The sequence below is a fragment of the Mesoplodon mirus genome (assembly GCF_964341445.2).
Source record: "Mesoplodon mirus genome assembly, chromosome: 5".
NCBI lineage: Eukaryota > Metazoa > Chordata > Mammalia > Artiodactyla > Ziphiidae > Mesoplodon > Mesoplodon mirus.
Window position 1 is genome coordinate 141,236,906 of NC_138980.1, and position 17,695 is coordinate 141,254,600.

General features: G+C 41.7%; 1 protein-coding gene across 1 annotated transcript in view; it reads right to left on the minus strand.

Annotated features, from left to right (window-relative positions):
- IL31RA (interleukin 31 receptor A) overlaps nucleotides 1–17,695 on the minus strand; it is a gene marked incomplete at its 5' end in the record, with an annotated part of 70,391 nt that overhangs the window by 13,944 nt on the left and 38,752 nt on the right. The window contains 4 exon segments of the mRNA XM_082623315.1: nucleotides 601–645; nucleotides 648–816; nucleotides 2,673–2,684; nucleotides 2,688–2,752. Of these exon segments, the coding sequence (XP_082479441.1) occupies nucleotides 601–645; nucleotides 648–816; nucleotides 2,673–2,684; nucleotides 2,688–2,752 (291 nt within the window).

The window sequence follows — 17,695 nt, forward strand, 5'->3', positions numbered from 1 at the left end:
TTCCCTGACTAAGACTCAAAGAAGCTATTTTATTCCAAAACAGAATACAAAATATGAGTTTACCTGGGAGCAGTAACATTTTAAAAATTACTTAATTAAAGGTGTAACGAGCAATTTGTTGGAAAGTATAAACATAAGAAATTTCCCTAACTTGATAGTCAAATGGAAGGGAGAAAACACGAGTGAGCAAACCAAGCCTGGGGTGCAGTCAATCCTGTGAGGGGAAGATTTCAAAAGAGGGGTTTCAGCCACTGAGGATAAATGTGGCAGATCTGACAGATTTTTATGACTTAACCCAGCTTATATTGACTCAGAACAAAATAAATACAAGCAGGATGTAGAACTTCTAGGCTCAAGACTTTGTATCATGTGATTTATGAAGTCTCTGATTTTCAACACAGGCTTTGTTCCAAAGGAACTTTATTTCAAGAGGTTCGTGAATTACTCAAAGATTATGATCACTCCCCCATAACCTAAGAAATCCTCACTTCAGAATCATTTTGACTCTAGAGAAACAGCAGCCTCTGAGAGGATAGGGACTACTCCTTGGACATTTGGATGGGGTCAGGCATCTAAGTAAGAAGTTTATGTTATACTTACACTTTTCATCAATAGCTGGAATCCTAAGCGTGGCCACTGGAGACTCCCAAGAGAATTGTAAGAAATCACATATACCGGGTAGGTCTTGCCTCCCAGATACAATTTAAGCTGCTGGTTAGTGGTGTTCATTGTCTCTGTGAAGTTAGTGTTGTTTTCTGGAAAATACCATATGTTGTAGCCAAAAGTTTTCTCCAGGACCGGGGCTCCTTTTGCCTTCTGAACACAGAGGAAACAAAATTTATTGCCAAAAGCAAAGAAAGAAAGGCCTTGAGACAGTCATAAATGGTGGGAATCGGGGTGGGAGGTAATATTAACTATAAGGTGCTAAACTACAATCAGGTAATTACCCTTCCGGGATGCATAACATACCCTGTGCCAATAACACCTTTATTAAGATATAATTCACACACCAGAAAATTCACCTTTTTGAAGTGTAAAATTCATTGGCTTTTAGTATATTCATAGAGTTGTGTAATCATCACCACTATCTAATTTTAGTCCATTCTTTTTTAAGCAGCTCTAATTCTTAGAAAACTCTCCTACTGAAGCAAAAGGAAGACCAGCCCCCAGGCGAGGGGAAAGAGGGCATTGAAGTCCATCTCACCTACTTCACAGGTTGGCCTACTTGACCCACGTGGGTCTGGCCTCGCGCGTTATGTGCCACTGTTTACTTTCCTACCTCAAAAATATGTTGACAGGGTTTCTCTGGTGATGCAGTGGTTAAGAATCCACCTGCCAATGCAGGGGACACGGGTTCTATCCTTAGTCCAGGAAGATCCCACATGCCACGGAGCAACTAAGTCTGTGGCCACAACTACTGAGCCTGCTTTCTAGAGCCTGTGAGCCACAACTACTGAAGCCCATGCGCCTAGAGCCCGTGCTCCACAGCAAGAGAAGCCACAGTGATGAGAAGCCCGCGCACCGCAACAAAGAGTAGCCCCCACTCACCGCAACTAGAGAAAGCCTGTGCTCAGCAATGAAGACCCAATGCAGCCAAAAATAGATAAATAAAAATAAAATCTATACAAAAAAAATACGTTGACAGAATCATTCATTTCCACACTTGATAACTGAGAAAGAACCCACAACATCTGGGATTGATTCTCAAAGATTTCCCAGTGCCACTGGCTGTGCTTTCCCTTGCCTGCTGCCTGCTGCCTCTGAGGGTGTCCCTCAGCCCTTGGGGTGGGAAGGGAAAGGAGAAAGGTAGAAGAATGCTCCAACCCTGAAGTGACTGGGATTGGAATTTCATTTGGAAAAACAGGGTGATTTCTCCATTTTCAAAAGGATTTTAAACTTGCCTGAACTTGAGCAAGTATGAGATAACCCGATGAGTATTACCTGAGAATTCTGGAGACACACCAAAGAGTTTTGGCATCTCATTGCTCTCCTCCCTCTCTTCTTTCCACCAGCTCCCCACTTCCTCTCTCCTATTTCCTGGCTGTTTTTTCCCTCTGTTTGCCCTTTTCCTTTCCTGCTTCTTCCCCTCCTTTTCTGTCCTTTTTCTTACCATCTCATCTCTTCCTCCTCGCTCATCTCCTCTGCATTACCCACCTGGCTCCTCCTTTGTTCCTCACTCCCCAGCCTCCATCCTACAAAGGACCCTTCTTCTATCCTTGCACCCCGCTATCCCAGTACTCAGGAAGTCACTTGTGCAGTATATGTTGGCAGTAACTTCAGGACACACTAGTAAGCTCACCGCAAGCCAGCGCTCTTCTCCACCGTGGCGGTGGGGCTACATAATTTTACATTGCCTTCTAGTGGAGGCCAGCCAGCGACAGTCTTCTCCAGAAGGTCAAGGTGCCTCCTGCACTTACACTTCGTACCTGTCCCAAATGTTAACATTTCAGACCAAAGAAGAGGGGCCAGGGTCTGTAATGCACATTTAGGCCATCTACAAAATGACTTAAAGGGTTTTTTGGAGGTGGGAAACCATTGTGAGATTTGGGGCATCAAAGCCTCTAGGGAAGGAAATTAAGGAAGTAAAATGCCAATAATCACAGTTCTTAGAAGCGTAAGAGACCAAGGCTTTTAAACAGAAATTGTAAATAAATAACCCAGAGGGAGGCCACCTTCCATAGCAACTACACTGGCCTTCTTCTATACACCTCGGCTAGTCCCAGGACTCGCCACAGATCCAGACCATGTGGAGCTGGAAGGAACAAGAATGAGGTGCTCAACACAGACTGGAGGGAGTTGCAGCAGTAGATGGTGAAATTAGCTAGGCTGCCTGTTTAGAAAATGCACTTGGAAAGGATTTGCTTGAGGGAGGCAGCAGGAGTGAGGGGCAGAGTGGCAGGATGGCAACACTGCAATGATGTCTTCATTTGGTGACTGAAGGACTGGAATCAACCAAAGGTCAAAAGTAACTAGCAATCTATAAAATCAGTATCCTATATATAAATTGTTGCCCCCTCCCCAATGAAAACGTTGGGATTTTCTTGTGTTAGAACACTACTGTAATGTGGTGCAAAGCTTTGTACTTTGTGAAAAAATAAAATCACGATTATTTAGTGCAAAAGTAAAAATAAAATAAAAGAAATAAAACTGCCCTTGGAACTGATGACTAAAGGTAATGTAAAATAAAACTACAATAGACCCCATCATAATATAATTTATCACTCAAATCTGGATTGGAATGTGACACCTCATGCCCTCTAAGATATAACATTCACATATATTAAAGCTGGGAATGACATAGATAACTGATAAAGAGATTATATAGAGAGGAACCAAGATGGCGGAGTAGAAGGACGTGCTCTCAATCCCTCTTGTGAGAACAGCAGAATCACAACTAGCTGCTGGACAATCATCAACAGGAGGACACTGAAACTCACCAAGAAGGATACTCCACATCCAAAGACAAAGGAGAAGCCACAATGAGACGGTAGGAGGGGTGCAATCACAGTAAAATCAAATCTTATAACTGCTGGGTGGGTGACTCACAGACTGGAGAACACTTATACCACAGAAGTAAACCCACTGGAGTGAAGGTTCTGAGCCCCATGTCAAGCTTCTCAACCTGGGGGTCCGGCAACTGGAGGAGGAATTCCTAGAGAATCAGACTTTGAAGCCTAGTGGAATTTGATTGCAGGACTTTGACAGGACAGGGGGAAACAGTGACTCCACTCTTGGAAGGCACACAGAAAGTAGTGTGTGCACCAGGACCCAGGGTAAGGAGCAGTGACCCCAGGGGAGACTGAACCAGACCTATCTGCTAGTGTTGGAGGGTCTCCTGCAGAGGCGGGGGGTGGCTGTGGCTCACTGTGGGGACAAGGACACTGACAGCAGAAGTTCTGGGAAGCACTCCTTGGTGTGAGCCCTTCCAGAGTCTGTCATTAGCCCCACCAAAGAGCCCAAGTAGGCGCCACTGTTGGGTTGCCTCAGGCCAAACAACCAACAAGGAGGGAACCCAGTCCCACCGATCAGCATAGAAGCAGACTGAAGTTTTACGGAGCTCTGCCCACCAGAGCAACAGTCAGCTCTACCCACCATCAGTCCCTCCCATCAGGAAACTTACACAGCCTCACAGATAGTCTCATCCACCAGAGGGCAGAGAGCAGAAGCAAGAAGACCTACAATCCTGCAGCCTGCAGAACAAAAACCACATTCACAGAAACATAGACAAGATGAAAAGGCAGAGGGCTATGTACCAGATAAAGGAACAAGATAAAACCCCAGAAAAACAACTAAATGAAGTGGAGATAAGCAACCTTCCAGAAAAAGAATTCAGAATAATGACAGTAAAGATGATCCAGGACCTCGGAAAAAGAATGGAGGCAAAGATCGAGAAGATGCAAGAAATGTTTAACAAAGACCTAGAAGAATTAAAGAACAAACAGAGAAGAACAATACAATAACTGAAATGAAAACTACATTATAATAGCAGAATTATAGCAGAATAACTGAGGCAGAAGAACGGATAAGTAACATGGAAGACAGAATGGGGGAATTCACTGCTGCAGAACAGAATAAAGAAAAATGAATGAAAAGAAATAAAGACAGCCTAAGAGACCACTGGGAGAACATTAAACACAACAGCATTTGCATTATAGGGGTCCCAGAAGGAGAAGAGAGAGAGAAAGGACCAGAGAAAATATTTGAAGAGATTATAGTCAAAAACTTCCCCAACATGGGAAAGGAAATAGCCACCCAAGTCCAGGAAGTGCAGAGAGTCCCATACAGGATAAAACCAAGGAGAAACATGCTGAGACACATAGTAATCAAATTGGCAAAAATTAAAGACAAAGAAAAATTATTGAAAGCAGCAAGGGAAAAATGACAAATAACATACAAGGGAACTCCCATAAGGTTAACAGCTGACTTCTCAGCAGAAACTTTACAAGCCAGAGGGAATGGCATGATATACTTAAAGTGATGAAAGGGAAGAACCTACAACCAAGCTTACTCTAACCAGCAAGGATCTCATCCACGTTCCATGGAGAAATCAGAAGCTTTACAGACAAGCAAAAGCTAAGAGAATTCAGTACCACCAAACCAGCTCTACAACAAATGCTAAAGGAACTTCTCTAAGTGGGAAACACAAGAGAAGAAAAGGACCTACAAAAACAAACCCAAAACGATTAAGAAACTGGTAATAGGAACATACATATTGATAACTACCTTAAACATGAATGGATTAAATGCTCCAACCAAAAGACACAGGCTTGCTGAATGGATACATAAATGAAACCCATATATATGTTGTCTATAAGAGACCCACTTCAGACCTAGGGACACATTCAGACTGAAAGTGAGGGGATGGAAAAAGATATTCCATGCAAATGGAAATCAAAAAAAAGCTGGAATAGCAATACTCATATCAGATAAAATAGACTTTAAAATAAAGAATGTTACAAGAGACAAGGAAGCACACTACATAATGATCAAGGGATCAATCCAAGAAGAAGATATAACAATTATAAATATATATGCACCCAACATAGGAGCACCTCAATACATGAGGCAACTGCTAACAGCTATAAAAGAGGAAATCGACAGTAACACAATAATAGTGGGGGACTTTAACACCTCACTTACACCAATGGACAGATCATCCAAAATGAAAATAAATAAGGAAACAGAAGCTTTAAAGGACACAATAGACCAGATAGATTTAATTGATATTTATAGGACATTCCTTCCAAAAACAGCAGATTACACTTTCTTCTCAAGTGCGCACGGATCATTCTCCAGGATAGATCACATCTTGCGTCACAAAGCAAGCCTCAGTAAATTTAAGAAAATTGAAATCATATCAAGCATCTTTTCTGACCACAATGCTATGAGATTAGAAATCAATTACAGGGAAAAAAACGCAAAAAACACAAACACATGGAGGCTAAACAATACGTTACTAAAGAACCAAGCGATCACTGAAGAAATCAAAGAGGAAATCAAAAAATACCTAGAGACAAATGACAATGAAAACACGACGATCCAAAACCTATGGGATGCAGCAAAAGCAGTTCTAAGAGGGAAGTTGATAGCTATACAAGCCTACCTCAAGAAACAAGAAAAATCTCAAATAAACAATCTAACCTTTCACCTAAAGGAACTAGAGAAAGAAGAACAAACAAAACCCAAAGTTAGCAGAAAGAAAGAAACCATAAAGATCAGAGAAGAAATAAATGAGATAGAAACAAAGAAAACAATAGCAAAGATCAATAAAACTAAAAGTTGGTTCTTTGAGAAGATAAATAAACTTGATAAACCATTAGGCAGTCTCATCAAGAAAAAGAGGGAGAGGAATGAAATTAATAAAATTAGAAATGAAAAAGGAGAAGTTATAACAGACACCGCAGAAATACAAAGCATCCTAAGAGACTACTACAAGCAACTCTATGCCAATAAAATGGACAACCTGGAATAAATGGACAAGTTCTTAGAAAAGCACAGCTTTCCGAGACTGAACCAGGAAGAAACAGAAAATATGAACAGACCAATCACAAGCACTGAAATTGAAACTGTGATTAAAAATCTTCCAACAAACAAAAGCCAAGGACCAGATGGCTTCACTGCCAAATTCTATCAAACATTTAGAGAAGAGCTAACACCTAAACTTCTCACACTCTTCCAAAATATAGCAGAGGGAGGAACACACCCAAACTCATTCCACGAGGCCACCATCACCCTGATACCAAAATTACACAAAGAAAGAAAACTACAGGCCAATATTATTGATGAAAATAGATGCAAAAATCCTCAACAAAATACTAGCAAACAGAATCCAGCAGCATATGAACAGGATCATACACCATGATCAACTGAGGTTTACCCCAGGAATGCAAGGAAACTTCAATATATGCAGATCAATCAATGTGATACACCATATTAACAAATTGAAGGATAAAAAGCATATGATCATCTCAATAGATGCAGAAAAAGCTTTCGATAAAATTCAACACCAATTTATGATAAAAAAAAACTCTACAGAAAGTAGGCATAGAGGGAACCTACCTCAACATAATAAAGGCCATATATGACAAACCCACAGCCAACATCGTTCTCAGTTGTGAAAAACTGAAACCATTTCCTCTAAGATCAGGAACAGGACAAGGTTGCCCATTCTCACTATTATTATTCAACATAGTTTTGGAAGCTCTAGCCACAACAATTAGAGAAGAAAAAGAAATAAAAGAATCCAAATCAGAAAAGAAGTAAAACGGGCACTGTTTGCAGATGACATGATACTATACATAGAGAATCCTAAAGATGCCACCAGAAAACGACTAGAGCTAATCAATGATTTTGGTAAAGTACAGGACACAAAATTAATGCACAGAAATCTCTTGCATTTGTATACACTAATGATGAAAAATCTGAAAGAGAAATCAAGGAAATACTCCCATTTACTATTGTAACAAAAAGAGTAAAATACCTAGGAATAAACCTACCTAAGAAGACAAAAGACCTGTATGCAGAAAATTATAAGACACTGATGAAAGAAATTAAAGATGATACAAATAGATGGAGAGATATACCATGTTCTTGGACTGGAAGAATCAACATTGTGAAAATGACTATACTACCCAAGGCAATCTACAGGTTCAATGCAATCCCTATAAAACTACCAATGGGATTTTTCACAGAACTAGAACAAAAAATTTCACAATTTGTATGGAAACACAAAAGACCCCGAAGAGCCAAAGCAATCTTCAGAAAGAAAAACGGAGCTGGAGGAATCAGGCTCCCTGACTTCAGACTATACTACAAAGCTACAGTAATCAAGACAGTATGGTACTGGCACAATAATAGAAACATGCATCAATGGAACAGGATAGAAAGCCCAGAGATAAACCCATGCACATATGGTCACCTTATCTTTGATAAAGGAGGCAAGAACATACAACGGAGAAAAGACAGCCTCTTCAATAAGTGGTGCTGGGAAAACTGGACAGCTACATGTAAAAGAATGAAATTAGAACACTAACACCATACACAAAAGTAAACTCAAAATGGATTAAAGACCTAAATGTAAGGCCAGACACTATAAGTCTTTAGGAAAACATAAGCAGAACACTCTACAACATAAATCACAGCAAGATCCTTTTTGACCCCTCCTAGAGAAAGGGAAATAAAAACAAAAGTAAACAAATGGGACCTAATGAAACTTAAAAGCTTTTGCACAGCAAAGGAAACCATAAACAAGACAACAATACAACCCTCAGAATGGGAGAAAATATTTGCTAACGAAGCCAACTGACAAAGGATTCATCTCCAAAATATACAAGCAGCTCATGTAGCTCAATATAAAAAAAAAACAAAAAAAACAATCCAAAAATGGGCAGAAGACCTAAATAGACATTTCTCCAAAGAAGAGATACAGATTGCCAACAAACACATGAAAAGCTGCTCAACATCACTAATCATTAGAGAAATGTAAATCAAAACTACCATGAGGTATCACCTCACACCAGTCAGAATGGCCATCATCAAAAAATCTACAAACAATAAATGCTGGAGAGGTGTGGAGAAAAGGGAACCCTCTTGCACTATTGGTGGGAATGTAAACTGATACAGCCACTATGGAGAACAGTATGGAGGTTCCTTAAGAAACTAAAAATAGAACTACCAAATGACCCAGCAATCCCACTACTGGGCATATACCCCAAGAAAACTATAATTCAAAAAGAGTCATGTATGTACCACAATGTTCAATGCAGCTCTATTTACAACAGTCAGGACATAGAAGCAACCTAAGTGTCCATTGACAGATGAATGGATAAAGAAGATGTGGCACATATCTGAGTAATGGAATGTTGTTATTCAGCCAAAAAAAGAAATGAAATTGAGTTATTTGTAGTGAGGTGGATGGACCTAGAGTCTGTCACACAGAGTGAAGTAAGTCAGAAAGAGAAAAACAAATACTGTATGCCAATGCATATATATGGAATCTGAGGAAAAAAAAAAAGTTCTGAAGAACCTAGGGGCAGGACAGGAATAAAGATGCAGAACTACTAGAGAATGGACTTGAGGACACAGGGAGGGGGAAGGGTAAGCTGGGATGAACTGAGAGAGTGGCATGGACATATATACACTACCAAATGTAAAATAGATAGCTAGTGGGAAGTAGCTGCATTGCACAGGGAGATCAGCTCGGTGCTTTGTGACCACGTAGAGGGGTGGGATAGGGAGGGTGGGTGGGAGATGCAAGAGGGAGGGGATATGGGGACATATGTATACATATAGCTGATTCACTTTGTTATACAGCAGAAACTAACACAACAATAATTGTAAAGCAATTATACTCCAGTAAAGATGTTAAAAAAACAAAAACAGGAGTACCGGCAGTACTCCTCAAGACTGCCATGGTCATGAGAAATAAGGGAAAACTAAAAAACTGTCACCGACCAGAAGTGACTAAGGAGACATGACAGTTCAATGCAGTATGCTACCCTGAATTAGATCCCGGAACAGAAAGAGAACATTAAGGAAAAACTAGTGAAATCCAAATAAAGTCTGGAATTTACTTGATAGTCATGTGCTAGTATCAGTTTCTTAGTTTTGTCAAATATACTATGGTATTATAAAATAGTAACAATGAGGGAAACTGGATGAGGGTTATATAAGAATTCTCTACACTATGTTCACAATATTTGTGTAAATTTAAAATTAAAACAGAATGTTTATTTTTTAAACATGGACAACTGAAGTCTAGATTTGCCCCTCTCACACAACTATCCTTCTCCCACTTCTTAAGAAGAAACATATAACCATATTTCTACATTTCTAGAAATAACTATTTCCCCTATTTTTAGAAATAAGGAGAAATAGTCATAACTTTCCTGTAAGAAAAATAAGGAGAATGTTCTTTCTTATCAGAGAATTTCCCACATGCAAAAGGAATATTTTTCAAAATTAAAAAGCTGTTCTTGATCTCCCTTCTTCGCTCTATGCTCATTATCACTTTGGTACTGTTGTAAAGTTAGTGTTTGTTCTGAAAAATGTCTTGAAATAAAAGAAGGGCAAGGCTGAGACCAAGGGAAGAATAGTCTAGAAGGGAAGTAGTGTGGAAGCTGGAGTCAGTTATGTAGGAAATTATTAAGTGAAACATGGTCAGAGAAGACAAAGATCCAAGATGGAAAAAGACAAGTCGAGGGGAAAGGTGTCATGATCCTCATAAGCAGAACTTTAAATTGGATTAACTGGGAGCAACTGTTGATTTCTGAGGTGGCCAAAAGAAGCTGAATGAGACAGAGAGACACAGGCCTACCTGCCTGTATTATCCACAAAGCCCTGGAGTGCCACATGTGTAACTCCAGGGAGCTGCAGGGCAGGCCAGGCCAGGACAGAGGTCTGGAAGACATTCTCATTATCTCCAGATCACAACTGCCTTCTGGGTGACCCCCAATTACTACATGTTATGGGCTGAATTATGTCCCTCCCCTCAAAACTCACATCTCTCTGCCAGTACCTCAGAAGGTGACTACATTTGGAAATAGGGCATTTAAAGAGGTATTAATTAAAATGAGGCCATTAAAGTGGGCCCTAATTCAATCTGACTGGTGTCCTTATAAGAGGAGATTAAGATACACAGATGGATGACCATGTGAAGAGGCAGCAAGAGGATGGTTATCCACAAGCCAAGGAGAGGGGTGTCAGAGAAAATCAACTCTGTAGGCACCCTGACCTTGGACTTCCAGTCTCCACAACTGTGAGAAAATAAACTTCTATTGTTCAGGCCACCCAGTCTGTGGTATTTTGTTCAGGCCACCTCAGCAGACTAGTACGTATACTACATGTCTTCTCTACTTCCCCAGTGCACAATCCCCACTTCTTTTAATCTGGTCTTAATTTTTTTTTACCATAATATGTGATCAAAGTAATACATCTTAGACCTGCAAGGTGTTGTATGGGTATTAGGCCCATAGTTTTGAGTTGGACCATTGTAGGTATATGGTGTTTCATTTCCCTTTTTATCCTTGAAATTTATGGCAAATGGTGTGAAAATGGTATTTTTTTATGTGTGTGTCTTATATGAAACCAATGCACTTAACACAGAAATTATCAAGATAAGCACCTACCATTACTCTAAAACAGTGAATCTTGATTTTTTTTTTTTTTTGGTGGGGGGTATGCAGGCCTCTCACTGCTGTGGCCTCTCCCGTTGCAGAGCACAGGCTCTGGACGCACAGGCCCAGCGGCCATGGCTCACGGGCCCAGCCGCTCCATGGCATGTGGGATCTTCCCAGACCGGGGCACGAACCCACATCCCCTGCATCGGCAGGCGGACTCTCAACCACTACGCCACCAGGGAAGCCCGAATCTTGATCTTTTGGAGGGTTGTAGCTCCCCTTGAAAATATGACAGACCATCTTGCAAAATTTGCACCTGCATAAATACATATCAGCATGCACACAGACCCCCACGCAAATTCAGGGAGCCCACAAATCCCCCAGTGTCCATCCACGTGTGCCTATATCCAGGTGTCGTCCCTTTGTTCTCAAGTTAACAATTCTTATCCAAAGAACGCAAAAAGAATCACATAATCCATAAAAGGGCACAGGCTGACCTACCTGCTAGGCCAAATTTGCAGAGTAGAGGGAGCATCCACAGTGTCCAGCCCCACACTGTCCCCAAGTTAATGCAGGGAGGCTGGGAAGAAAACTGAAAATATCATCAGCCAAGAATGAGTTTGCTTCCTATCTCTTTTCAACAACTCTATTTCCAGTGACAAACAGAGTCTGGGAATTTTGAGGAAAGGTATTTTATTTTATATATTTTATATTACATTTTATTTTGTTTTATTTATTTATTTGGTTATCATCACCCAGATCCCTTCATAATTACTCCATTAACCCCAGTCAACATTTTATTTCGTCCACAAGTCATTCTACTATATAATACAGAAAGTGCACCAGCCACCAAGAATATACTCCAGAAAGAGTACAGTCCTCCAGCTTCTGCTTCAGTTCCTGAGCACTCCAGCCAAATGGGACATCTCATAATTTCCCAAAAGCACCCTGCGATTTCGCATCTCCACACTTTGTCCATGTGGCTCCTTCTGCCTAGAATGTCATTTCCTCCTTATTCCTGAAAATTAATCCATCCTTCCAGACTCAGCTCACGGCTAACCTCTAAACGCCTTCCCTGAACTCCCAGATGGACTCGGCCAGCCAGTCCTCCCCTGTGTCCCACCCACCCTCCATGCCATCTGCACTGTGGCACATGGCACACAGAATGGCGTTTAGTTGTTTATCTGTTGGCTTCTCTACAGATAGGGAGCTTCTGAAGAGTGGAGCTTCTCTAATGCCTCTATGAAGCCTTAGTGTTGAAGGCAGTGCCTGGTATATGGTAGACATTCACTACCGTTCGTGGAATAATTAGAATAAAAGACTATTGGCACTGGCTTCTCATCTCATCCCAGATGAGATGGTGAGATAGTCTAAGGACATAGCAAATATAAAATCAATACCTCCCTTTCAGGAAGAAATAAATGCTACATTTTCAGCTGACATATCATCATAGGGGGGAAAAAAGGATAGTGCTCAACAAAATAAATCATTTTAGAAAAAATCCCGTGCAGCATTTCTGGACAAAACCACAGGGATAACATTTTCTCACACACAAACCAAGTGAAATACCTAATTGAAAATGCCTAAGGCAAAATAAAGCAGAATGAGAACTTGGATCCATAATAATAAAAATACCATCATGAGACAATAAGAGACTGGCTACATAACAGCAATAGTTAATGCCCGTCATTCAAGAGCTATAGCTAGTCTCTCCAAAAATAACCATTTTGGTTGAAATGAGTATAAAACTTAAAGGGAAAATTTTTAAAGTTTTTCAGTGAAGAATAAATGTGTTCTTTGAAAATTAATTATAATGGTAATAGCATTTTTTTTTTTTTGGCCACGTGGCATGTCGGACCTTAGTTCCCCAAGCAGGGATCGAACCCTTGCCCCCTGCAGTAGAAGCGCAGAGTCCTAACCACTGGACCGCCAGGGAATTCCCAGTAATAGTATTCTTAACGTCTAACTATTCACAATGTTGTCTTAATTTTCTCTAATTCTTAGCCAAAAGACATGCCTTTACAAGCTCTAAAAGCATACTGGAAAGAGAGGGAGGCCCAATCATGTAGGCTGACATTCTCAGTAATTGAATAAATAAATAATTATGGGTGCTAAAGCTCAAACTGTTATTCTAATACAGGATTTTGCATTTAAAACTCTTATCAATATTAAATATTGAATATTTTTATGTATATAAAATATTTTAATTAATTGTAGTTATTGCTTGCTTCCTTTATAGTGAGAATACTCACCTATTATTTGTGAATTTTTTTTACGCCTGAAGAAAAAGCAACAGGGCTTCCCTAGTGACTCAGTGATTAAGAATCCACCTGCCGCTCCCGGAGGAAGATGGTGGAAGAGTAAGACGCGGAGATCACCTTCCTCCCCACAGATACATCAGAAATTCATCTACACGTGGAACAACTACTACAGAACACCTACTGAATGCTGACAGAAGACCTCAGACCCCCCAAAAGGCAAGAAACTCCCCACATACCTGGGTAGGACAAAAGAAAAAAGAATAAACAGAGACAAAAGGATAGGGACGGGACCTGCACCAGTGGGAGGGAGCCGTGAAGGAGGGAATGTTTCCACACACTAGAAGCCCCTTCGCGGTCGGAGACTGCAGGTGGCGGAGGGGGAAAGCTTCGGAGTAGCGGAGGAGAGCACAGCAACAGGGGTGTGGAGGGCAAAGCGGAGAGATTCCGGCACAGAGGATCGGTGCCCTCAGGCACACACCAGCCCGAGAGACTTGTCTGCTCGGCCGCCGGGGTGGGCGGGGCTGGGAGCTGAGGCTCGGGTATGGGTTTTAGTCGGAGCGCAGGGAGAGGACTGGGGCTGGCGGCAGGAAGAGAGCCAGAAGGGATTAGTGCACCACGGCTAGCCCGGAGGGAGTCCGGGGAAAAAGTCTGGAGCTGCCGAAGAGGCAAGAGACTTTTTCTTCCCTTTTGTTTTCTGGTGCGCGAGGAGAGGGCATTAAGAGAGCTGCTTAAAGAAGCACCAGAGACGGGCGCGAGCCGCGGCTAAAGGCACGGACCCCGGAGACGGGCGTGGGATGCTGGGGCTGCTGCTGCCACCGCCACAAGGCCTGTGTGCGAGCGCAGGTCACTGTCCACCCCGCCTTCCGGGGAGCCTGTGCACCCCGCCACTACCGGGGTCCCGGGACCCAGGGACGGCTTTCCCGGGAAAGCGCATGGAGCGCCTCGGGCTGGTGCAACGTCACGCCGGCCTTTGCCGCCGCAGGCCCGCCCCACACTGCGCGCCCCTCCCTCCCCTCTGCCTGAGTGAGCCAGAGCCCCCGAATCAGCGGCTCCTTTAAACCCGTCCTGTCTGAGCGAAGAACAGACGCCCTCCGGCGACCTACGCGCAGAGGTGGGGCCAGGTCCAAGGCTGAGACCCGGGAGCTGTGAGAGCAGAGAAGAGCCAGGGAAATCTCTCTGTGCAGCCTCGGAGGCAGCGGATTAAAGCTCCACGGTCCACTTGATGTGCCCCTGCGTCTGTGGAGTGCATGAATGGACAGCGAATCATCCCAAATTGAGGAGGTGGACTTTGAGGACAAGATTTAAGACTTTTCCCCCTTTTCCTCTTTTTACAACGAATTATCCCAAATTGAGGAAGTGGACTTTGAGAGCAAGATTTTCGATTTTTCCCCCTGCTCTCTTTTTGTGAATGTGTATGTGTATGCTTCTGTGTGAGATTTTCTGTGTATAGCTTTGCTTCCACTATATGTCCCAGGGTTCTATCTGTCCGTTTTTTTCAATAATTACTTTTTAATTTTAATAACGCTACTATATTTTATACTTTATTCTAGTTTACTTTACCTGCTCTTTCTTTTTTCCTACCTTCCCTTCCTCCCTCCCTCCCTCTGCCCCTCCTTTCCTTCTTTCTCTTTCTTTCCTCCCTCCCTCCCTCCCTCCCTTCTTCCTTTCACTTTGTTTTTCTTTCCTTCCTTCCTTCCTCCCTCCCTCCTGTCTGTCTTTCTTTCCTTCCTTCCTCCCTCCCACCCTTCTTCCTTTCACTTTTTCTTTCCTTCCTCCCTCCCTCCCTCCTTTCTTTCTTTCTTCCTACCTTCCTTCCTTCCTTTCTTCCTTCCTTCCTTTCTTTCCTTCTTCCTTTCTTTCTCTCTCTCTTTCTTTCTTCTACTAGTTCTTTCTTTCTACTTTTTCTCCCTTCTATTCTGAGCCAGGTAGATGAAAGGCTCTTGGTGCTGCAGACAGGAGTCAGTGCTGTGCCTCTGAAGTGGGAGAGCCAACTTCAGGACACGGGTCCACAAGAGACCTCCCAGCTCCACATAATATCAAGCGGCGAAAATCTCCCAGAGATCTCCATCTCAACACCAGCACCCAGCTTCAGTCAACGACCAGCAAGCTACAGTGCTGGTCACCCTATGCCAAGCAACTAGCAAGGCAGGAACACAACCCCACTCATTAGCAGAGAGGCTGCGTAAAAACATAATAAGGCCACAGGCACCCCAAAACACACCACCAGACGTGGACCTGTCCACCAGAAAGACAAGATTGAGCCTCAACGACCAGAACACAGGCACTAGTCCCCCCCACCAGGAAGCCTACACAACCTACTGAAACAACCTTAGCCACTGGGGACAGACACCAAAACAACGGGAACTACGAATCTGCAGCCTGCAAAAAGGAGACCCCAAACACAGGAAGATAAGCAAAATGAGAAGACAGAAAAACACACAGCAGGTGAAGGAGCAAGATAAAAACCTACCAGACCTAACAAATGAAGAGGTAATAGGCAGTCTACCTGAAAAAGAATTCAGAATAATGATAGTAAAGATGATCCAAGATTCTATTTCCAAGATCCAAAATCTTGGAAATAGAATAGACAAAATGCAAGAAACAGTTAACAAGGACCTAGAAGAACTAAAGATGAATCAAGCATCGATTAAAAACACAATAAATGAAATGAAAAATACTCTAGATGGGATCAATAGCAGAATAACTGAGGCAGAAGAACGGATAAGTGAGGTGGAAGATAAAATAGTGGAAATAACTGCTGCAGAGCAAAATAAAGAAAAAAGAATGAAAAGAACAGAGGACAGTCTCAGAGACCTCTGGGACAACATTAAATGCACCAACATTCAAATTATAGGGGTTCCAGAAGAAGAAGAGAAAAAGAAAGGGACTGAGAAAATATTTGAAGAGATTATAGTTGAAAACTTCCCTAATATGGGAAAGGAAATAGTTAATCAAGTCCAGGAGGCACAGAGAGTCCCATACAGAATAAATCCAAGGAGAAACACGCCAAGACATATATTAATCAAACTGTCAAAAATTAAACACAAAGAAGTCATATTAAAAGCAGCAAGGGAAAAACAACAAATAACACACAAGGGAATCCCCATCAGGTTAACAGCTGATCTCCCAGCAGAAACTCTACAAGCCAGAAGGGAGTGGCAGGACATAATTAAAGTGATGAAGGAGAGAAACCTGCAACCAAGATTACTCTACCCAGCAAGGATCTCATTCAGATTTGACGGAGAAATTAAAACGTTTACAAACAAGCAAAAGCTGAGAGAGTTCAGCACCACCAAACCAGCTTTACAACAAATGCTAAAGGAACTTCTCTAGGCAAGAAACACAACGAAGGAAAAGACCTACAATAACGAACCCAAAGCAATTAAGGAAATGGGAATAGGAACATACATATCAATAATTACCTTAAATGTAAATGGACTAAATGCTCCCACCAAAAGACACAGAGTGGCTGAATGGATACAAAAACAAGACCCATATATATGCTGTCTACAAGAGACCCACTTCAGACCTAGAGACACATACAGACTGAAAGTAAGGGGATGGAAAAAGATATTCCATGCAAATGGAAATCAAAAGAAAGCTGGAGTAGCAATTCTCATATCAGACAAAATAGACTTTAAAATAAAGACTATTAGAAGAGACAAAGAAGGACACTACATAATGATAAAGGGATCGATCCAAGAAGAAGATATAACAATTGTAAATATGTATGCACCCAACATAGGAGCACCTCAATACATAAGGCAAATACTAACAGCCATAAAAGGGGAAATCGACAGTAACACAATCATAGTAGCGGACTTTAACACCCCACTTTCACCCATGGACAGATCATCCAAAATGAAAATAAATAAGGAAACACAAGCTTTAAATGATACATTAAACAAGATGGACTTAATAGATATTTATAGGACATTCCATCCAAAAACAACAGAATACACATTTTTCTCAAGTGCTCATGGAACATTCTCCAGGATAGATCATATCTTGGGTCACAAATCAAGCCTTGGTAAATTTAAGAAAATTGAAATTGTATCAAGTATCTTTTCCGACCACAATGCTATGAGACTAGACATCAATTACAGGAAAAGGTCTGTAAAAAATACAAACACATGGAGGCTAAACAATACACTACTCAATAACAAAGTGATCACTGAAGAAATCAAAGAGGAAATAAAAAAATACCTAGAAACAAATGACAATGGAGACACGATGACCCAAAACCTATGGGAGGTAGCAAAAGCAGTTCTAAGGGGGAAGTTTATAGCAATACAATCTCACCTTAAGAAACAGGAA